At 43.1% G+C, this 24,202-nt stretch overlaps 1 protein-coding gene across 1 annotated transcript in view; it reads right to left on the bottom strand.

The window, feature by feature from the left end:
• Positions 1 to 24,202, bottom strand: part of SDC2 (syndecan 2) — a 100,918-nt gene that overhangs the window by 11,092 nt on the left and 65,624 nt on the right. The window contains exon 2 of the mRNA XM_027064188.2: positions 3,287 to 3,398. Within this exon, the coding sequence (XP_026919989.1) occupies positions 3,287 to 3,398 (112 nt within the window). The remainder of the gene's footprint in view (positions 1 to 3,286; positions 3,399 to 24,202) is intronic.

Below are 24,202 nucleotides of genomic sequence, written 5' to 3' on the forward strand. Positions count from 1 at the left end.
CCCTCTTGCCTGAACCAGAGACCCGGGAGCCCCCTTGATCACATCTCTGTCATCCCTGACTTTCAAACTCTCACTGTTCTCTCTGGCCTGAGACATCCCAGCCCAGAGCCCGTTTCCACCTGGGAAACTACTGCTCACACTGTCTTTCTCAGAATCAATGTCATCCCCTCTCTCCATTACAAGACCATCTGCTTTCCAGCTTTCAAAACATCATGGCTATTGTCTCTTCTACTGTTTTATGTGTCCTTGTAAGTTAGGACCAATTCCTTTATTGATGGTTTAGTTGGACATTGGATGGTATGTGTGTTCCCTTGTTTTTTGTTGTTTTTTAGTTTTTTGGGGTGTTTTTGTTTTTTGAGAGAGAGAGAGAGGGAGGGAGGCAGGCACGCAGGCAGAGGGAGAGAGAGAGAATCTTAAGCAGGCTCCAACCCAGGGCTCAATCTCACCACTCTGAGATCATGACCTGAGCTGAAATCAAGAGTCAGACACTTAACTGACTGAGCTGCCCAGGTGCCCCAAGGTACGTATGTTCCACAGCACCAGAATACTATGTTTAACTCTCAAATTTTTGCTGTACAGCATTTTCCTATATTATATCACTCCTGACATGGTGTTATAATTGTCTTTTTCTCATTTTTACATTTCTCTCAGGTGCTTGGTCCCCTGAAGACAGGGACCAAGTCTTCCTCATCTCTGTGTCCCAAGAACAAGGCACTATGTCTGGCATACAGTGAATGCCTATGAAATATTTAAGTGAATGGTCAGAGTGTTCATATTCATTAATGCCCATTCTTGAGTCCACACATATAGCATGGCCCCATCTCTTCATCCAGGAAGTACACTTTAGGCCTCCAGCCATTTCCTCCAGTCCATTTGCTTTGCCACTAGATAGTTAAGATAGGAGTGAGGACAGAAGGAACAACGGCCAAAACCCTGGAGAGGATCTCAGTTTCCAGCTGGGATTGGGCATCAGCTAGGCAGGGTGGCCTAATTCTAGAGTGGGGTATTATGACACAAGCAGGCAGGACAACAAAAGAGCAAAAAAGAACACACTCTCAAGCCCAACTCCCCAGTCCCTACCCCAGCTCCATTACTCTGACAGTGCGATCTGAGGCAAGTTACTCAATCCTTCTGTGCCTCAGGCTTTCCCATGTGAAAAGTGGAGACAATAACAATCTGCCCTTACGTAGATGTTGTAAGTATAGGAACAGTACCTGACACACAGGAAGTGCTTTATAAATTTTGGTTATAACTTCTACCACCTTTAAGCTGCAAATCAATATACTTTTAAGCAGCATAAGGAGGTTTCCAAAGTCCAGAATGATGCACTTCTTTGCAGCAGTGATCTGCCCGGGGCTGGAGCCTAGGTGGAAGCAAGCCTTAGCTCGATCCATCTGATTAATGTATTCAGGATTTCAAATGACCCACTCCAGACCCCTTTCATCTGCAAGGGTCGCAGAGAAGCAGGACTGTGTACCTGCTTTCTTTACATTAAACTTCAGCGCAATCTTGGCAGAAGTCAGCAAAGTGATTGAACAATAGCTACAAATCTAACAACTCTTGGGTTCTAAGATCGGTGAAATGGGGGAAAAAAGGGGTCCGTAGTTATTATTTCCTGGGATACTCTGATGATGACAGTTACAAAGCACTTTTGAGGTGCTAGAGGAAGAAAAGAGGTGCCATGAGTGAAAGATATTAATAGTGTTGTGAGCCATGGAGAACAACTCTTTCCACACTCATTCTGCATGTGTGATATATATCACTTCCCCAAGAATAACGAGGGCTATTTTTACATTAAGATTGCATTGTAAGCTCATTGTTACTAGGTCAGCCACCACCTCTCTTGTCTTTCTCAGATTTGCTTTTTTCCAACTTAAAACACTCACTCCTACATAGGTAGATCTCTACCAAAGATACAATTGATTTTAGTTTGTTCTTGGTCATTCTGAAGCCCAGGCTAATCTGATTACAGACATCCACATTCAGGGTAACTTTTGCCAGCTGTTGAATCTACAGTGAAAACTCAAAACAAGAAGGGTCTTGGAGAAGACTTTCCTAGCATACTGCTGACCACAATTTCCTGACTTGATTGTTAGTTGAATATATGCACAAGCTCTTCCTCCTTCCCAGCTTCTTGGAGGGGGGTGCATTCCTGGTACAGGTGAAACATTTATCATTATGGTAGATTGCAAAAATGGCCAGAATCCTTTAATACCCACCCCCCACCCCATATCCACATCCTCTGCAATGTGACTTTGTACATCCTTTCATTAAGAGTTGGAGTCTGGCCTGGATGTGTGACTTACTTTGACCAATAAAATGTGGTAGTGATGCTGTGCCAATTCTAAGCTTAGTGTGCAAGAGGTTTGCACACTTATACTTGCCCTCTTGGGATCTCTGCTTCCTCCTCTGAACAAATGGCTGGCCCACTGGAGGATGAGAGACTGTGTAGACCAGAGCCAAGTCTGCCCCAAAGACATGTTAGAGCCCAGTGCAGATCAGCAAAGCTGCATACCCAACCTACAGTTGGCCACTGACACATGAGGGAACCCAGTTAGCCCAGCCTAAATTGCCATCTACAGAATAATAAGCTAAATAAATGATTGTTGTTTTTAGCCACTACGCTTCAGGGTGGTTTGTTATGCAGCATTACTGAGCTACTAGATAACTGATACACCAGAGGAGTAAGGATATCCCTGTATCATGATTTTATTTGGCTGCTACGTTCTCCCTCCCACTTTTGAGTAAGAAGGCATAACTCTTCTTGGCCCCACCCATAATCTCTAACACAGGATTGGTAGTTTCATGAAACTAGCATTTGAGGGATTTAAGGGTAGATTCCACTTTTACCACTCTGAAAGCCTTCATAATAAAATCAAAACTAATGTTAACAGGACACTGACTACTTGCCAAGCACCAGACTCCTAGAGCTGTAGATATGTTCACCCTGTTAATCCTTACAACCTACGTGATAGAGACTATTACTACCTCCCATTTTATGAATGAGGAAACGGAGGCTCAGCTAAGTCAAATACGTTCCCAAGATCTCACAGCTTAAGTGGCAGAGAGCTAGAATATGCTGCCAGGCATTTTGACTTTTTAACCACCCTGCATCCTGCCTGCCTCCTTGAAGTGAGTTCTAGTACAATGTGTGTGTGTGTGTGTGTGTGTGTGTGTGTGTGTGTGCGCATGCGCACGCACACGTGTGCACCTATGCATGTGCATGGGTGTGGGTGCACGTGCAAGCACAAAGAACGGAGGTGGGCATGGAAGTAGCCAGCCTTACCTGAGCCTGATGCAGAAGCATAGTCATCATCATCAATAGGATACACTCCTGAAGCTTCTTCAACAGAGCTGTTGTCGAGGTACATGTCTTTATCAGATGTCGGCTCTGCTCTCTGAGAGAAGAATGAGAAGGGATTCAGGATGGTGAGAGATCAAGAAACATGCTCATTTATCTTACTTGTTCAGGTTTACACCACAGTGACTATCTCTCTCTCCTCCATTCCTCTGAACCCACATTTCCACCCTCCCCTTCCTCAGGACATCCTGATAAGTCACAGGCTAACCACAGGCAAAAGCCCCCCAAGGAAGCCTATGTAGCCTAAAATCCAGGAGAACCAAACAGCTCAGAGATGTAAGCACCTATCAGGGGCTTATTTCATTATATTCCACTAAAGCTGCCTGAGTTTGGTGGTCCCAGGGCTAGTTATAAGCCAGCTCAGGCATTCTCTTTGTTACAGGGTCACCAGCTCAGGCATTCTCTTTGTCACAGGGTCACTGTGAGGCTTCCTTACCGGGAAACTTACCAACCATTCAAATTATTTAAGACTTTCTTGGGGATGAATACAATAGTATTACCACACTTCTGCCAAATCATGACCCAAGGATCCATCAAGGCCCTGCAAATATTCGCAGGCTTGGCCACACTCAGACCTTTATCACTACACCCAAGAGCTTCCCAGTTGTCCAGGCAGCCCAGATCCATGCCGACGCCAGGCAGGGCACCCTGTGAGCAGCAGTGCCTGTGGGGTTCATCTGACAAGGGCAAAAGCCCCCACAAGCCCGCTTCTAGGGCTCACTGGCTTAGCAGAGCCTTAATGACAAATGCAGATAAACCCACACAAGCACATTCTTTTTATATTACTGGCACTTGGAAACAGCAAATCACACACTTCATATGGAGAGGGATCGTTCGCTAAGTATACCAGCTCCCCGGCTTCTTAGCTCTTCAGTAAGAGTTTTAGTATTAAAATTCACCCTAATCTTGCCAGAAGAGTACTCGCATGAATTGGAGGCAGAGTAGACGTATAATTTTTTTTTAAATGGTTTCAGTAAACTGATATTTTACCACCAGTATCTCATGAAAACCGAGAAACAAAGCAGACTGTCAGATTCTAAACATTTGTGTTTAGAAACGGCCAACACTCGTTATTGTCCTATTTTTAAATATAAATTGAATGTTTGTTCCTAACAGGAATTATAAAAAAAAAAAAAGGTTTTCCTTACTACATTGGCTTTCATTAGATTTCCTCTTAAAATAAAACTTTGTGTTCCAGCGGTCGCCGTGACTGGAACCTTCCTAAGAGGGCAGATGGGTCCAGCCCTCCGTAACAGGACCAACTTTATTCTCTCCGGTTTCAGTGGCTGCCTCAAGAAGCTGAAGCATTTTAAACCTGAGCCCATGTTCTCCACCAGGCTTCAGTGCCAACTGATGGAAAAGTATGGGAACTCGTTTTGTGTGAGCCACAACACCGGCACATGGAGAACTAAAACCTTAGGGACTGGTTTTCCAGTGGGTTGGCTTGTAGGCATCGAGTGACCACCCTGAGCCAAGAGCGTGCTGGAATTTTTCTGGTAGAATGGTCAGAGCTGAACTCTGCAATCTGAGGCCATCCTGCATCCTACTGGCTTCCAAGGCCATCATCACCCTTCCAGGCAGTAATTCCCAAAGCTTGTGAAGCGTGTCAGGAGGCCCACATTCCTCAGCTCTACAATCAACCCAACTGACCCCTATCAGACTCTCGGCGGCTTTGAGGCAAGGACGGTGCCACACTCATCTTTAATCCACCTCGGCTCCCTGTAATCACAGCTCCTGGCATACACTAGGTGCTCAGCAAACGTTGCTTAGGCTGTTTGTGCTCACACCGAAGAACAGTTTTCAGTCCTGCTTATGTTAAACTCTGTCCTGTGAACATCGTCTGGAGGACCCTCTCATTCTTTCTCTCAAATCCTGTTTATGAAAAAGGTTCTGACTTCCCCGTCCCTGTACGGCATCTAGCTAGAAGCTGCTAGAGGATTTTATAGGGTATGAACAGTTTAAGCCCTAAACTCTTACTGCCATTTCTCACTGTTTCATGTACACTTTCTCTTGCGCCTCAGCTGGGTCCAACTTGCTGAAGGCAGGTCTTCAATGACCCAGCATGCTCCCTGCCTCTCTCAAAGTACATGAGCACTCAATAAATATTTGTCCATTGAGATTACCTAAAACAAATTGGCCTTTGACTCAGGTTTCAGAGTTTACACATGTCACAAGACCTCCAGGATTCCTAAGGTTAAAAATCTCTCGATTCTAAGCCTGGGCGATCATCTGCCCCCAAGCTTGCCATACATGTTGCACTGCATCTATTTAAGTAGCCCAGAGTCTGAAAAGTAAGTAAAAGTATCTTTTCACATCTTAGAGACCTGTCTTTTGTTCATATTGATTTCATTTTCCTCTTGGCTCTGTCAAAGAAGTTTGATGGGGCATGGGTCACACGAAGATATTTAACCCCTACGGGTAAACTGTATTTCTATTCATTAGGTGCGGCAGCTGTCCGGACTAATACATCTGTCACAACGAACAGACAGTTGGGCCAAAAACGTCTCCAGGGGATTCTGGCCACCTCACAGTTCAGCCACACTGGGTACCCTGACGAGCAACAGACTTCCCCAGGACAACTCTTACGAGGAAGTTGTCAGGCCCGAGTCGCCACAGGGCTTGGGGTAGAAGTCTGGGCGCATTTGGAGAAGCTGGCTTGCCCTCAGCCAATCGGGGTCTGTGGGGCTCCAGCATGGTCATGGGGCCAATGGGATGTTTAATGTGCTCGAGGGCAGCTACGTGTATGTTCTCCTCCATCCTCCAGTGTGGTGCCCATAATTATGACCTCAAACTAAAAGTTATCACCTGCTCTGATGTCAGGGGCACCAAGCGCATAGGAGGAATTACCAAAATCCTTCCACAAAGTCCAATGAACAATAAGCAGGGCCCTTTTCACACTGTAGCAGATGATGCTCAAAGAATACCTCCACTGTCTTTCCTTTAAATAAAAAACACCTTTCCAAACATGACAAGTGTCTTTTGTGAAGACTCCACACTGCAGAAGACTTCTGCAGTCAACATGCCTGGGGAGAGAAATGGATTATGCACCACCACTCCCCTGGGGAAAGAAGATGTGCATCTCTCGAAAGCCAGGGAAAGGGGTGACTCAAGAGGACTTCTTTTTACACCTAGCCAAATGTGGTCTGCCTCACTAAGCAGAAAACCCCAGGACATACTCTGAATACTTTCTTGCTCAACGAGACAGAGCCACTGGACAAAAGGAATGGGGAGAGAATGTACGTAGACACAGCCCGGCAGCTCGGAGCAGCCGGCCAACTGGAGGATTTCATAACGAGGCTGTTTAATTTGGGACTGACCATTTCTGTGAGGCTGTGCCAATGATGTTGGCTAAGAGGGCTCAGAGTACGAGCTGCAAGAAAAATAGAGCTGGTCTTTCAGACCTTTCCCCCTCGGCTGATGCAAGATGTGAACACAGGAGAGCAAAGGAAAGTGGTGGAAAGCCGCCTGGTATACTGACGGGGGGCGGGGGGGGGGGGGGGGTTGGGGAATCTACTGCAAACCGAGATAGAGGTTGATACTCTATGCCACCTTCAGCCACCGAACCCGGAGCACCGAACTGCCTGCAGAGAGGAGGCAGTTCTTCCCAGAGGAGAATGCACATTGGACTCAGTTTTGCATCCCCAAAATGCCTCAGGGAAGGCAAGATACATACCTGCCTCCACCCTAACTCCATCCCTCCCCTGGCCCCCAAATCACAGCAACCTCATCATACCAGGCCTGGACCATTAACTACTAAGGCCTCCTTACTTGGTCACTGCTTACGTCTTTGTGTTTGGATCCATTCTCTGCAGAGGGACCACCCTTAAATGTGACAGTGTCACTCCCAGCTGAAAACCTTTTATTGGCTCCCTGTCACCTACAGGATGAAATAAAAACTCCTTAGCCTTGAAAGAAGTGCTTTCACCATAGGGCCTCACCTGGACTTCAGTATCAGCTGCTGCCACTTCCTCTACCCAACCCCAGGCTCCACGACATACTCAAGAGATGCGGTCACACCGATTTCCTTTATGTAACGCCTCTAAGACGAAATAAACTTTCAGGATGGCAAATTGAGGAAAGCAATGGTGACCTAGGTCTTACATGCCTGAGGATGATGAAAACCAGTATTTTGAGAACATATATATCTAGAATATAAATGAACAGAGAAATGTGAATTCAACACACAAAAGACCATCCAGTGGACCAGTCTTGGTTTTAGTAATATCACCAACCTGTCTACTTTCTCAGCAAAGAAAATTTGTGACATAGCAACTGAACAAATCTACGCACTGGATTTTCTCACGTAGATAAAGCCTACTTTGAACAAATACTACGTTTCAAACTGCCAGTGTGGAAATCAGTTATTTAGATATCTGAGGTCTTCCTTGAAAGATACACTGCCTTATCTACTAGATGAATGTTCTCTAAGTGCCTTAAACTAGTGCAAGCGATAAACAGTGGTCAAGATAATTAGAGCTCAAAGCAGCAGGTGTTAAATTCACTTTACGGTTTAAACTTAGGTTAAGAACAAAGTCAGAAAGTAGAAAACCTAACTATTCATGGATACCAGACACCCCAGAACTGACCTTCAGAAAAGTAGCCTTCGGATATAAAAATAAAATATTCATGTGGCCTAATATTGCATTCTGTATCATACCATAGAAAACAAACACTTAGATGATACTCTTCTCTTAGTTTTGGGATAAAGGCACATTTGTCCCAATTTAGACTCAAATGCATATTAATTTTTATAGTGACTATAAAGTGCCAAACTGGCTGTTAACTTTAGCTTATCTTTCCAGAGATGACTCAATAAACTATTTTATTAATAGCTAACATACACCGTAAATGAAATAATAATTAACATTTTCTCCCATACAGTCACTCAGAGATGGTATACTTGTCCTTAAGGTGAACTTGCCAATTCTGGCTTAGGTAAAGCCCAAAGGGACATTAATCTTAGAGCATGACTGGACACTATAGGCATCAAGATCATCTATTTGCTTCAAAAGTGAAGAAACAGAGTACCACAGTGGCAAAGTAGCTGAAAATCGTTCAGTCTAGTTGGTGGCCAAAGATAAATCCAAGACTTCAGACACCTAATTCTAGGTTCTTTCTATTACACTGTAATTCCCCAGAACATGAAGATATCAGACCCATTCAGCCTGGGGTTCAAAAGGATTAGCTGTAGGTGACTGTTACGTGTTTATTATGTGCCAGGCATTTTGTGCTAAGTGTTTTATAAGCATTGGCACATTTAATCATCTCAACAATCTCCACTGCAGACCAAGGACCCGAGGCTTGCCCAAAGACCTACAGCTCAGAGGTGGGGAGCAGGCTTCATATACAAGTCTGGACTTCAAATTGTATGCTCACTGAGAGTGCTGGCCATGCTGTGCCTAACGTCTCACCTGCTTTTCTTGTGATTCACACCTAATCATAATAAAGGTCACGAGAAGAACTCCAATAGAGTCACGTTGAACCCTGCTTGATCCAGCACTTACAAACCTTAGCCATGGAAATCCTCCCTCCAGGGTATCTATTTAACATCTTTCAGAACTAGTATTCTTGTCATCATAGATAGGGAGAAAATTCTATGTTAAGAGTTAGAGTTCGAGCTTAACAGTTTCTTCTCTGCCTAATGTCCTGTAAGTTTCCCATATGAAGGATCCCTGGAGTCGTGACCATCAATTGCCATTCATTTTCAGTAATACCTTCATCTCTCTCAAGTGTCCCATCCAAACCAAAGATGTTAATAGAAGGAAAGAACCCTATGTTTATTGTTGGAAAAAGATACTGCTGTCCTTGAGTATGTGACATTTGCTTGTTACATAAGCTTATAAGCAAATACTGTTGTATTTACAAGCACTTATTTTAAGGGTTTGTTTACAGACAACTAACTACCTGGTACCCAATCATGTCCCATGCTTACTCTACCATCCTGTATATAATACATACAAAAGCCAAGGTCAAAGGTGAGGTCACACATGAAAGAAAATTAGTAAATCCCCTACTTAAGAAATCCTCAAGAAAGGTCTTTAGAACTGCTTCAAACACCTATACTAGTCCTTAATTACTTACCCAGAAAGCTAATGCCTTTTACTTTAAGAAAAACTTTAGGGTACCTTCCATAAAGTGAGGAATGGATTCACAGACATACCTCAGAAATATTGTAGGTCCGGTTCCAGACCATCGCAATAAAGCAAATATCACAATAAAGAGAGTCAAATGAATTTTTTTTTGGTTTCCCAGTGCGTATAAAAGTTAGGTTTACTCTAGAGTCTAGTAAGTGTGCAGTAACATTATGTCTAAGACAATGTACATATCTTAATTACAAAGTACTTGATTGCTAAAAAATGCTAACCATCATCTGAGCTTTCAATGAATTCTAATCACTGATCACAGATCACCATAATAATAATGAAAAGTGTGAAATATTGTTAAGAATTACCAAAATGTGACGGGGACACAAAGTGAGCAAATGCTGTTAGAAAAGTGGTGGTGATAAATTTGCTCAATGCAGAGGTGCCACAAACTTCAATTCATAAAAAACAAAAACAAAAAACCCCGTAATACCTGCAAAGCATAATAAAACAAGGTATGCCTATAAATTATTTACTTGTGCGTATTAGGAAAATAAACCCAAATTCTGAAAAAAAAAAACAAAACATTAGGTTTTATGAAGGAAGAATCACATGAAGGTATGAAGTGTGAGGCAGGATGTTGCTCATAAAAATGGCAAATTTAAAACCAATTAACGTAAAATCATAGGCAACTATGGAGAAATCCAACTTGTTCCATGAACCTTCTGAAACAAACCAAGCCATAGCATACGACAGAATTCCTACGGTATCTATTTACAGTTCTTCAAGTTCCAACCACTCATTTGGAATTACCACTCTGGTTGGGATTTTCCTGTTGGATGCCTCACAGAGTGGGAATCTGATCTCACTCCTTAGAATGTACATTCCTTGAAGCGGTCTGAGGATCGGGACCCGGTCTGCTGTTTTCTGCATCCTCTACCAGACCTATCATTGTGCTCCAAGAGACAACACATGATAAAGGCTCAACAGAGGAAGATGTCACATTTTTCAGAAAGGCTGAACCCAAGCTTACAGCCACTTGGGGAAAGGAAATAACCACGCTTTTTAATGACATTACCTGGTTACCTCACATCTGGGAAAATTAGATCAACATTCTTTTACCTGGTCTCTTTAAAAAGGGCTATCTGCACTTCTGCCTTATACTGTGAGAAGAGCCATAAAGATAAGTATGACCTTAGAAGAAACCACCAGCTCATTAGGGATGCCTCCAATGAGCCAGAGACAGTGTTGGTCTGTGGAGAACTTTAAAATGGCTGAAGAGCATTTAAAAAATAACACTGAGTGGGGCACCTGGGTGGCTCAGTTGCTTAAGCTCCAACTTCGGCTCAGGTCACAATCTCACAGTTTGTGGGTTCAAACCCCACTTCGGGCTCTGTGCTGACAGCTTGGAGCCTGCTTCAGATTCTGAGTCTCCCTCTCTCTCTCTGCTCCTCCCCCGCTCATGCTCTCTCTCTCTCTGTCTCTCTCTCTCTCTCTGTCTCTCTCTCTAAAATAAACATTAAAAAATTTTTTTTCACAGTAACACTGAGTTAGTGTACTTAATGGTAGAAATTTTCCTCTTAAAAAAAAAACAAAGTGGTTCAAAGCAGATTTTCTAGCTTTTGAATTCTGAAACACTGGAATTACAAAAATTCAATCAATATGTCTTTAAAAAATACTCTTCCTGAAATTGGTTTATTGCTAATGCTAAACAAAAACCAGTCTTCCTCTTAGGCAACAAGGAAGTGAAGGGGGGCACGGCAGAGGAGGGGAGGGAAGTCGGACACACTAATTTTTTTTTTTAGTTTTTATTTTAATTTACACACCAACAATTCTTCCTTCTGTTTGTGGTAAAGGGTTCATATTCCTAATCCAAAGAGAGAAGGGAAGAAGCTTTGTCCTGAATTAAATCTGTTGGCAACAAAAATAGGGCTCTACGAAGCAATGTATATTAAAGCAATGCTGGGATTTTGAGTGGGATTATGTTGAATATGCATGATACACAAAAGGAAAATGTTCATTACTTACAGATGTGTTCCAAGTTGTGCTTTCTTCCTTTTTTGGAATATCAGAGGAAAGCAAGAGGTTTGTAGCCATGTTATTATAAGCATTGCCGCCTCTCCCCCTCTAAACTAGAATATTCCAGTATTTATTTTGTTATCCATATGACCACAGTTTAGACTAGAGTAAAAATAGAAGCCGTGTGATCCTAACCTGAAAAGTCCCAACTGCTGGAGAGGGTCAGTATTAATATATTCTAACTGAAATAACGAGATTCTGTTTCCTGGTGGAGTTTGGCAAGAGAGGGGGGAAAAAAGATTTGGAATTTATTTCTTACTCAGAAGTGTTTTGTAAAAACTACCATAACGAAACAGACTCCCAGTCAAGCACAAGAAGCCAACAGGCTCTGGTTTAGATTTAATAATTCACTCTAAGGGTTTTCAACTGTTACAATTTTAGGTCCCAAGGCACAAACACATATATTCTCCACCCTACACGGGGGCTGACAGAATGCCACAGGAAGCCTATGGGACAGGAAATTGGGAAAGACCTTTTGTCCAGAGGGTAGACCACACCCTCCCAGGCTCCAGCTGATGCCCAGGACCAACTTGCATTGAGGCTAGCTAGCAACAGCTGATGGATGGAATTTCCAGCTCAGCCTGTACTTCAGAGGGCTCACCTAGCCCTGAGTTTGAATGTTACTAGGAATACGGGACACTTGAGTACTGGCCTGTAAAGAGACACTTTGACGATTTAAAAGATGCCAACTAACAGGGGTGTCTAGGTGGCTCAGTCGGTTGAGCGGCCGACTTTGGCTCAGGTCATGATGTCACGGTTCCATAAGTTCGAGCCCCGTGTCAGGCTCTGTGCTGACAGCTCAGAGCTTGGAGCCTGTTTTGGATTCTGGGTCTCCCTTGCTCTCTGCCCCTCCCCCACTCACATTCTGTCTTCCTCTCTCTCTCTCTCTCTCTCTCAAAAATAAACATTTAAAAAATTAAAAGATGCCAACTAACAGAAATTGGCACAGGCCCTTTGGGAAGCACACAGGTAATGTGTTTTAAGAAGATAGAAAATCTTGGGGTGCCTGGATGACTCAGTCGGTTAAGCATCCAACTCTTGGTTTTGGTTCAGGTCATCACCTCATGGTTTGTGAGTTCGAGCCCCATATTCGGGCTCTCTGCTGTCAGCGCAGAACCTGCTTGGGTTCCTCTGTCCTCTTCTCACTCTGCCCCTCGATTGTGCGTGTGCGCGTGCACACACACTCTCTCTCTCTCTCTCTCTCAAAAGTAAACATTAAAAAAAAATACAAAATCTAGATATTTCTACTCTCAGGCATTATCCTAAGGAAATATCCTAAGAAGAAAAAAAGTTAGGGTGTTTACTGCTGCATTAAAGGTAAAATCACTGAGACAACCTAAAGGCCAACTGTAGCAGGGGAGCTCTGTAAATTACGTGTGCTAGATTAACTTTCTCAGCATAGCCATTAAAAATCATATACACAGAGCAACAAAGAAAAATGTTTAGACAACACATTAAATTTCGAAAGCACATATTGTTTTAATTTTTCCTAATATTACAACTCTGTTAAAGTTTCATATCATTTGGCCAAACACTGGCAGGGGAATGGAAAATGAAGAGAGTTCATTGGTGAGGGTATGGTGGTGGCTTATGAGTGATTTCTTTCCCAAATGATATTATTGTGCATTTTTACATATATACGTATGGTGCTAAGTGCTCAGAAAGCACAAAACCAGTGAGTCACAGTCACAAATAACCAGGGGCTAGTTTCTAAACATCAATACTACAAATGAACTTCTGAAAACAAACTTATTACTTAACAGTTCACGCATTCAAACATTGACAAGTGCATACGCATGTGTGTGCATATATATCTGTAGATCTATATTTAGAATCTAAAGAAAGAAACATGGAATTATATTAGGTGTATATTAGGTGTATAAGTGACAGGCATTAAAAAGAAAACTTCACACTTCAGAAAAGTGCCACAGAATGACACAACAGTGCTTGGTCTATACCCGATCCATTTCATCAGGGGTCACAATAGCAAAAGGTCTAGCACAATGGATATTCAATTACAAGATTCCAGGTTCTAAAGTTTCCTGGGTTTAATTACCCATCTCATTAGCTACTCTTGGCTCCTAGGTTAAAGCAAGGAAGCCACTCCATGTCAGAGTGAGGTTGCCCAGCTTCCCAGTGCACAAGCTTCCATTCCAGCTTAGGCCCTGCCATACGGAGGACAAAACCTGAACTTGGAACGCTGAGCCCTGACATGCCTACAGGGCCGACAGGCCAAGTGCACCCCTGAATATTCCACATCGCTCCTGGTTTTCAGAGTCTGTTCTACCACACTTGTCTGTCTGTCTGTAAGGGGAGCCTTGCATTCTGCTTCTCCTGCTAATTCCAGAAAGCCTTTGGGTTGACACAATGATTGCCTGATCTAGGAGGACTTTTTCAATAACGATGACATTTGTTGCTGGTTTCTTATCTTGGAAGACTCAAAGTGTGTCCACACTTCTCTAAATAAAAGTAACAAAACAAGAAAGAAGGGGATAAATCCAAAGGCGGTAAGACCACTGATTTCACTCGAGAGCCAAGCTGTTCTGAATAGCTGGCTTTTAAGACCCAGGGCCAAGTTCAAAGCAGCAGCTGTACTGTATGCCCAAGGGATTATTCACATTCCTGATACCTGCTGGAAAAAAACACCCTGATTCTGCCCAAGACTCATAGCCCCAGGCCCCATATTTCTTTTTATTATATAAAGGAATTGTTCTTGACCAAACTTTTTAACCAAGTGGGGGAAAAAAAAAAAAAGCGAGGGCCAAGCAGCTTTAAAGAAATGGTTTCCTTGACAGAGAAACCAGGATAAGATTTAAAGATATTGGGGCGCCTGGGTGGTTCAGACAGTTAAGCGTCCGATTTCAGCTCAGGTCATGACCTTGCGGTTCGTGAGTTCAAACCCAGAGCCTGAAGCCTGCTTCGTATTCTATGTCTCGCTCTTTCTCTGCTCCTCCGCTGCTCGCTCACTCTCTCAAAAATAAATAAATGTTAAAGTAAATTTAAAAAAAAAGATTTAAGAATATCATTAGAGTCTATTATGAAATCCATCATAGACCCTGCATGAAATTTTCCAAGAAATGGAGCCTCCCCAGGCTATCCCATAGCACTTGAGGCAGGAGCATGAGCTCCTGGACACAAGCATGTGCCTCACGGAGTGCGTTTATGTGTGTCACATGACCTGCACCACCTCTAAGCAAACACATTTTAGAAAGTGCTCCTGTTGGTATGCTGAAGTGTTGTATTTGAGTCATTTACGTGAAGATGACATTTGCGGACTTGCCAAATGACGAGGAAGAAAGAGTCCTATTCTTTCCCCACCAACAATAAACACTTTATTGGCTTTGTAAACGGACATCTGACCAAAGCTCCCCAAATTCCAAAAGGTAACCTAGAGCTGCCTTCTGTCTTTCTGATCTACGTCTATCAGAATCTAGATGAGAAAAGACATTCTGACATTTTGCTGCTGGAACTGTGCACTACTGTTAGGAGGGGTGTGGAAGATGACGCAGAAGACAGCCTGCAGGACGGTTAAATTACCTGCTCAATTAAAAAATAATATTTAAGAAGGGCTTTTGTATCTATTTAAAAAGAGCATACCGTTATTATTTTTTGCCCCCACAGGAGGCTGATTCACTAGTGATCATTAAAAGTCTCAGCTGGAACACACATTCATAAGCACCATTTCATAAGAGACATAGCACTTAGTTTTCTAAAAATATGGTAGATAAAGAAGAGAAATAGTTATGAGTTAAAATACATCAGACCATCTCAAGGAAATCTGTTTTTTCTCCGAGTGAATCCAGTAGGAAAAGCAGCCCACCAGCTGATTCCATCGTTCCAAAGCAAGCCGTACCAAAGGCCTCTGCGGTCACTTAGCACCCAAGAATGCCAAATAAAACTTGATGATGCTACACCTAACACTAGTTTCTAAAAATTCCCACATTCCCCAGGATCTTCAAGTCTTCCCAAATTAGTGGACCACCCCATTCCCACAAATGCCCCTGTGAAACAACCAATGACAAAGTCTATATAAAAAGTCCGTCCCACTCCTTTCACGATGCAAGCCACCAGGGCTATCTGTACCTCTTCATTTCCTAGAGAGTGCAGTCTCACGGACAATGAAAAACACCGGGGGCCGGGTCCACATTAATGGTCTCTCACTTGGGTTCCATCACAAGCCTTCTGAGATGGGACCAATTTCTAATAGATTGGACTGTTCCAGGCACCCTGCCTCCAGACCCTGCCTCTGCCCGCAGAGTGTTTATTATTTAATTGGTAGGAGATCCGTGTGCAGTCCTGGAATAACTCAGTCATGGCACATATGTATAGATGCCCAATGAAGACATGTCCATGGGCCTCAGGGAAACAGCTGGGGATATGGAGTGCTGTGGAGATCTCGGTTTCTATGATTCCCAACTTCAGCTGGACATACCTGCCTTTGGCCGGTGCTCTGGAATAAAAGCAGACCTGCTGATTTTCTTTTTCTGATGCTTAACCTTACACACCACTTGTCGAAAAATTACTCACTTCTTGCCCCTCCTGCATTGGAGACTGCAGAATCCGGGCCTGAATGACTGCAGCTGCCGGGGCAACCTCTTTGGCATGCATGCCAGCAACTCCTCACCTAATAGCCTTCCTCTGCCTCGCTGCCCTGGCCTGCCGGGGACGGCCACAATCCCTTCAAGCAGTCACATTGCAGCACAGCCCCCATGGAAACCCATTTGGAACTGTGCAAGCTCGTACCAAAGATGATGTTTTTAATACAGATTGTTCTTTTTAAATCTCTTACAAAAGCAGCTGTAATCAATCGTGCTGCGGGGGGGGGGGGGGGGGGGGGGGGGGGCTCTGTAAAAAGCTGCCACTCGGAAAGCCCTAATATTGATTCCTTCCCCTTTCACGGCTTTTAAGAAAACAATCCTGTGCTAAGAACCCATAATCAATTTCTCTAGACTTGGCTAACATGAAACAGTATCTAAATTACAATATATTTTTTCAAATTAAATAAAAACCATAGCAGATATAAGAAACCCATCTGTTATCCTGCCTTTCATTCTAGGGCAAACATTTTTTTTTTCTTTTGTAAAGGAAAGTCCGTTGAACGAATTTGATAATTATTAAATACTGATTAAACATCAGGAACTAAGAGTCTTTTAGCAGGTGACACTAACTTAAAGATTAAAGGGAAATCTGTCTTCATTTGAGTTCTAGCATTTCCCAATTCTTTACTTGCAAGACAATATATGCTGTTTTCCCTATGCCTATTCTTAGAGAAAACTATCAATCTTAAGCCTGTGTTTATAGACAGTCATGATTCCAAAGTGGTCACATCCTGACTGAACTTCCAAATACCAGAATATTTCAAGTCTTTTCCCAGGAATTATGGTAGATCTATTATTCTGTCAAATCTGCCTTTCCATATTAGGCCTCTTAGAAACTCAAATATTCCAAAAAATGAAAAGTCAATGTTTAAAACTATAATGTGCAGATAGGACAACTTGGCATTTCATTTAAAAATCATATTAAAAATTCTCAACAGCCAATTTCTAGATTAGACATTAAGGAAAAGCACAGTTTAATGTAACGTCCTGTTATCTGTACTTCTGTTTAGAAGGAAAAAAAAAAAACCCAGACTTTATTAAAACGCCTTACATAAAATGAATACAGAACTGGAATCCAAGCAGACAGCCCGTAACACTGTGTCAGCGTGGCACTTACCACGTGAATGAAATGAGATCTGGTCAAATCCAAAGAGCTGGCAATAAAGCCAAAAAAACAAGAAAACTTAGCTGCCCTTTGCTTTGCTCCCAAGGAAGTATAATTTTAATTTCAAGGGAGTGAACCATGATTCTGTGGTAAGTATCTGATCTTCATTCAGGTTTCCTGTTCCCAGCATCCAACGACCACAGGGGTTTACTGAAGGGATGGGTATACGCTTTGCAAATTTATTAGTTGAGAAGTTTACCTCCCTCTCCACACCCACCCCAACCCTTCAAATTAGAGAGGGCCCCCGCTTTTTCACCAAACTAAGTAAGCAAGAGCTGAGGGTTCTGTAAAACTCCTTAACACTGGCTGATCAAGGGCCTAAACCTTTGTCAAGCCATACCTCCCAGGCCTTCCACACAAGGAGGGTCTCACAGCTTCACTGGCCTGGGCAGCCTTTTTATCCCCAGTCTGTTATTTAGAGCAACTTTCCTCCAGCAAACAAATCTCTGGCCTTCCTCTCCTCCATTGTAAAACCATTGCAGCACAAAACACTCAGGCATTAAATAGAAACCAGAATTAAAGTCAGTCTCCTGGTCAGCTAATGCCAATCCCATCCTTTTATTTGGATGCCCTAGATTAGGGCTATCTGATGAAATTTACTATACATGTAACAGTACAATTAACGGAAATGTTCTATACATGCCTTGTCCAAAATGGTAGCCACTAGCCACACATGGCTATCAGGCAGTGGGAACATGGCTAGTGCAACAGAGGCACTGAGTGTTTTATTTACTTTTAATCGATTTAAATTCAAATAGCCACATGTGGCTAATGGCTACCATATTGGAGAGTGCAGTTCTAGACAGAATTTTTAAACTGCTGTTGGAAGCCATCTACTGCTGCCAGGCTAAGCCACTGAGGGACAAGTGCTCTCCTTAAATAATCACTGCACATTGGGAGAAACCAGGGCCTAACAACATAATTGCCTTTTCCATCACGACTCTCCCTGGGCATTATACACCTGTCAGAAGAATTAAGGATTCACTCTAACTGGGTCACTTAATGACTATTTGTCAAATACCTACTATGCACTGAAATGTGTTACCATTTGTTTAAAAATAGAACATCAAGGCTTGTGAATGGATAAACAAAATATGGTCCAGCCCAACAATGAAATGAGCTCTGAAGCCACTAAAAGACATGGAGGAAACTTCCATGCAGAACTTCCATTCTTCTAAGGGAAAGAAGCCAATGTGAAAGGGCTACGTACTACAAGATTTCAACTATAGGACATTCCGGAAAAGGCAAAACTATGGAAACAGTAAAATGACCAGGAGTTGCCAGAGAAGGAGGGAGGAAACACAGGGGATTTTTAGGGCAGTGAACCTATCCTGTATGAATGTAGATACATGATGCCCTTATGTATTTGTCAAAACCCACAGAACTGTATGACACAAAGTGTGAACTTTAGCATAAACTGTGGACTATAGCTAACAATAACGTACCAACACCAGCTCCATGATGACTGCATACACAAAGGTACCCAATAATAAGGTAAAAGGGAAGGCTGGAGGAGTCTGTGCACCAAAATTATTCTACAAATTTTAAAGAGTCCTCCCCTGCCCCCTCCCCCTAAATAAGAAAGTCTATTAATTATCATGAAGTCCCTATCCCTGGAGAACTCCTGAAGCCTGCCCAAATATTCTGCCCGGAGCTAAGCCTCCTGCTAGAGTGACAACAGGTTTTTGGCAAACCAGCACACAAGAGATGGCTCCTAGTTGCTAACAATGTGTGTACCTGGCTGCCTCACCCCCATGGCATCAAACTCAATTAGCTTCACCAAACAAATGAGACATTCCCAGATTTCTAGAAGTTATAAGGCCCATTCACAGTAGTGACAGTGTTATGAATTCATTCCCATTCGTCCATTCTTGCCATCGAGCAAGGAAGCAAACTGCCAAGAACAGGCGGCCAAGTGCAGTCTTCTCCTGGGAGGATGGCTTGTTTGTGTTCATGTATTAAGTAATGAGCTGCACCATTTCCCCCCTGCCCAACTTCGTGGTCAAAATCATTGGGGTATTCTCTGATGCATTAATAAATTTCAGGGGATAAAAACTCCAATGCATTCTGGTTTAAAAGCAAGAACTGAAAGAGACATACTTAGGGCAACTGGGGAAATCTGAATCCAGACTGGCTATTAGAAAATAGCCTAGACTCATCATTAACTTTCCTAGAGAAGATACTGTCCTTAGAGGGGCTGAATGCTGAAGTATTCAGGGGTGAAGTATCCAGATGACTAACATTTGCTATCAACAGCACAACTCAGAAAAATCTCTATATAAAAGAGAGTTTAGCAAATACGGTAAAATACCACCAATTATTGAATGTAGGTGGAAGAGACTGTCCTACTCTTTCACGTCTTCTGTGTGTTTGAGAATTTTTGTAATGAAAAAGTTGGGGAGGAGAGGGAATGCTAATTGAAAAAACTTCCAGGGGACACTAAGGCTGATCACAAGACAAACAGTTCTCCACTAATGGGACAAGAAAACGTGCTTTTCATGCCAGACGGAAGAGTGAGCTGAACTTCACTGAAAATTAAACCAGCCTGTTTTTAGGTGGTTTAAACTACCTGGATCCACAAAAGACTGCACGGGAAGGGAGACAGGTGATCAGACGGTCTTCTAGAAGAAAAGGCAGCTATGAACTTGAAAGATAAACTACAGTTCCAAAGGGAAAGGGTTTCCACCTTTGAAGATATACGAGTAAGGGGAGAAAACAAAACCAATCAAGGTAAGGGACTTACCAGCACAGCATGTACAGCTAGACTCTTAGGTGATCCTTCACTGGACAAATAAGCATCTGACACACAGAGATGGGAACAGACCATTTTTACGTGTAAGGATTTAATGGAATTCATTCAAGAAACAGGATTGGAGGTAAAAATTACAGGCTGTGAGTAACTCGGATATTACCACCAGGAAAACAAAACTCTGCCTCTTGAGCACGTGAATAACAGGAAAGTCGCTGAACAGTTGTGTCAGAAGAACAGAATTCAGAACTTCCTTCCTATCTCCATTCTCATCAGCCCCTTATTAATCAAACAAGAAGTTGGTGGTAGCACCAAACACTAAATGATTAATGTATTACATACTTATATATTAAAAGGGCTCCTTGAAAATTCAAGCCATGCACTCCTGATTTGTGTACTTTTCTGATTATGTTCTACTTCAGTAGATACTACATAAAGGGAGCAACAAACATAAAGGGAGCAACCAGAGTCTTACAGAACCCTTTTCCCTGGTCACAGCATTCTCTGTGACACAGGTTTGCAGGTACGTACATTTACAAGACACAAAGCCAAGGTCACGTGGCTTTTTTTCAGGCACACCTATAATCTGAGCACTAAAGTCAGATACATCAACACTCACCCAGGAAACATATTTAATAGGCTTTGCATCTTATGGGAGCAAAGCAAATCCCCCAGGTTTGGATTTCGAGTTGTTTAGAACATACATGTAATGCAATAATTTTCCCATGGTTCTTGAGTTTCCCCAAGAAGTAAAGCGTAACATAGAGATGGGAGGTGTTAAATGTCTTTCTCACAGAACAACAGTAAGACCAGACTAGTGCCTCAAAACCTTCCACAGAAAGCTGTCAGATGACTAGAGACAGGTGTGGTTCCTAGCACAACAGGATAGGACCCTACAGCCTGTGTGGACAGTAGGTCAGGCTTTGCTACTTTTCAGCTATCAGAGCTTTTGTACCCAGTAACCACAGATAACCACTCTTAGCTGGATGTTGCTTGGGGGGAAAGACGATTGCTTTTGCATGAGGTATTTAGGGGCCATTATGGTTTAAATTTTGAATAGCCACATGGCAACTCTGGATAAATCCCTGATGGGACAGTTGCTGCTGATAAGGCAAAGTGTGGTGACAGTGATCTCGTTTCTCTTCACCTCAAGTTCCTGAGTGCACACTCCACATCTCCTGGTGGCTCAGCCACCAACCCAGAGTCTTCCCCTGAAGACCCAGACTGTGTCTACCCTAGCCAACCCTCTAGAGAGGCTACAGACTTGAGACGCGGAGCCCATGAGGCTAAAGATGCTGGCCACTCTGTATCTACTTAAGCCAAGAGTTAACTCATTCACTTACTGAACCCCTACTACGTGCAGGGTGCTGTGCCGGGTGCTGAGACCACAGAGCTAAAGGCGAGTTGGTCTGGCTAGGCAGAAGGGAGGAGGTGCGGAGGGAATGAGGAAGACAGGAGAAACAGGCACAGGAAACACTGGCATTTAAGAGTCCAAGATAGGATGGAGAACCCAGGGGAGTCCCAGGCCTGCGCCATGGAGGGGAGAGTATGTGTGCTGGAACAGAAATGATAGTGTGAGAAGAGGCTGTAGAAAGGGTTGATCATGGAGGGCCTTTGGGGAGCAACTAGGGGATTTCTATTTATTCTGTAAGGGAAATGAGGGACTTCAAGGAGAAGTTTAAATCTGTGCTTTTGGAAAGATCTGCCTGGTGTATTGTAGACAATGCACTGGAGGGCCTGGATTGCAGTCAGGGTGATGAGTTCGATTATGGCAATAATTAGGGAAGAGATCTAAGGCAGACGGACTGCAAAGGAGAGGATGAAGTCAACAGTATTAATGTGGATAAAATCTACAGGGTCTCCAAACTGGCAGAATAAGTGAGAGGACATAAGTGAGAGGACGTAAGGTTGGGTTTTTTTCTTTTTATGACAATAGCTGTTGTCCTTATAGAGTATTTGTGTGTTGATAAGACCCCAAAATACTCTCTATAGCCAGCAAGGCAGGACAATCACATTATCCCCATTTTACAGCTCCCTGAGCCTTGGGGGTCACATGGTTTGCCCACCATCAGCCACATAAGTAAGTCTGAGAAGAACACCCAGGTTTCTGATTTGGGCCCCCAAGTAAGGGTAGGTCCTTCACGGACTCAGGCATGTAGGAAGAGGCAGGGGTGTGGTCAGACGTTAAGTTGTGTTTGAGACATGAGACATTTGGAGAATGAGCAAGGAGGATGTGCCAGTAGGGGTTACTAAAGTAAGAACTAGAAAGGATACTTGAGAGATGATAGTTTTCTCCTCTTTTGTTGAATGACTGGGTTCATGTAGCCCTTTGGCCATGTGCCGGAAAGTTCGGCAACGTGGTAGCAGCGGGGAGGTGGAAGAGAATCCATGTGGACTGAAACTCTGAAGACAAGTCTCCTTGTGGGTTAAAGGAGAAAATAATCAAGCCACCAGTGCCGGGGTTTCACGGGAAGACCAAGGAGATGCACTCTGTGAAACGGCCAGTGTAAGCTGACAAATAAAAACCCAACACAAATGATTATTTATGTTTGTGTAGACACATTCGCTCTTTTGGGAAGGTCAGGTGCCGTGTTAAAAAAGCCACTGACTGCTCCCCAAACACAAGCCACCTGCAGGAAGGTCACAGAGCTTTGTTAGTCAGTGTCACAGCTAAGCCAGTGGTCACAACGATGCGGCAAACCTTCGCTAGAGCAAAACCAAACAAAAACAAACGAAGCTGATCAGGGCTGAGAAATAAATGAAGAAAGGATTTGTAGGCTTTGTAATTAAGTCTTAACCTCACTCCATCTCCATAAAAACCTCTCGGAATAAGGAGTTCTTCATGAGATTAGGAAGTGTTGAATTAATTAATGACTTCTGTTAATTGACCTTTTGATGGTAAACAGGTAACAGTAATCCCACAGAAATGGAACACAATATACGCAGAGCTGAAAAATCCAGAGGGATTTCTGGTTTGTGGCTCAGATATCAATAATTACACAATAAAGGGACAGAACATACCTCTACTAGTTTTAGAAAATCAGCCCACATAGCACCTAGGCTCTCGGGAAATGAGAGGTCTAGTCATCTCAGGGGAGCACAAAGTATCCACTCAACTTTTAAACTCCAAACAGCCTTGGGAAGCCACAGTCATGACCTCTCCTCCTCATGCCACCTGAGATGCCCAGAGCCACTGGGACCGTTTCAATGAGGAGTTCAAATAGGACACAGAACTCCTTCACCAAAGAACAGAGCACAAGGTGATAAATCATCATCACTGGCTGGACTCACTCCCCAGCAGGTGGCCAGAGAGGTTTCAAAGCCCAGAAAATGTTTCCATGAAAGATTTTAGGCATTAACCACCTTCCCCTTTAATATGAACAAACATTTTCCACCAGGGGCTCTGGAGTCAAGGACTATTAAGAAAAAGATTCATTCTGCAGCACTTCCAATGGGGTCACCTCTCATTGTCTCAGGGCCCCTGCTCGGGAAAAGGCAGTAATAACACACAATGAGGCTGGCAAGCTGGACCCGGGAAACAGAACACGGCCTCAAGACTACCTGAGCCAGCACCGATGGCCTTTAATGCAAGGACAACCCCCAACTTACCTTCCTAACGACCCTCCCCCTACTGAGAATGCTAACCCTTCCATTTGTCCTGAGCCAAAACCTTTCCAGAAGAAAAAGTCTACCTGTGCAATAATAATAAATGCTGCCGTGACCTGACAGAGACAAGATCCAAACGTGCTAACAACACTATTATCTCTCCCTCTGGGTTCCAAATAACCACCAAGCTGACAAAGAGGGAGGTTTATGAGATAGGAAATGTTCAAGGTAGTACAAGATTTTTTTATTATTTTTGACAGTTTTAGTTTGTGGTCAGCTAGGTTTTCTTCTGTTTCAACACAGATTTGTTGCCAGGCATGGTGATCCACAAGCCAATGGGGTGGGGGTAGGGGGTGCTGTCTTCTGAACACCTAGCAATGCAAAAATTATTAGAAAACAATAAAGTGTGTTCTTTGCTAGCAGACCAGGCATATAAAAGATCAAATCTCCAAACTACAAACACAATATCAGGTTTAATCAGATGAAATTGCCATTTTGTAGGTCAAAAACATCAGCAATTCTGAATGATTTAGTTTATACAGAATTTATGGTTTTTTTTTT

The sequence above is a fragment of the Acinonyx jubatus genome, chromosome F2 (genome assembly GCF_027475565.1).
Source record: "Acinonyx jubatus isolate Ajub_Pintada_27869175 chromosome F2, VMU_Ajub_asm_v1.0, whole genome shotgun sequence".
In the NCBI taxonomy this organism is placed as follows: domain Eukaryota; kingdom Metazoa; phylum Chordata; class Mammalia; order Carnivora; family Felidae; genus Acinonyx; species Acinonyx jubatus.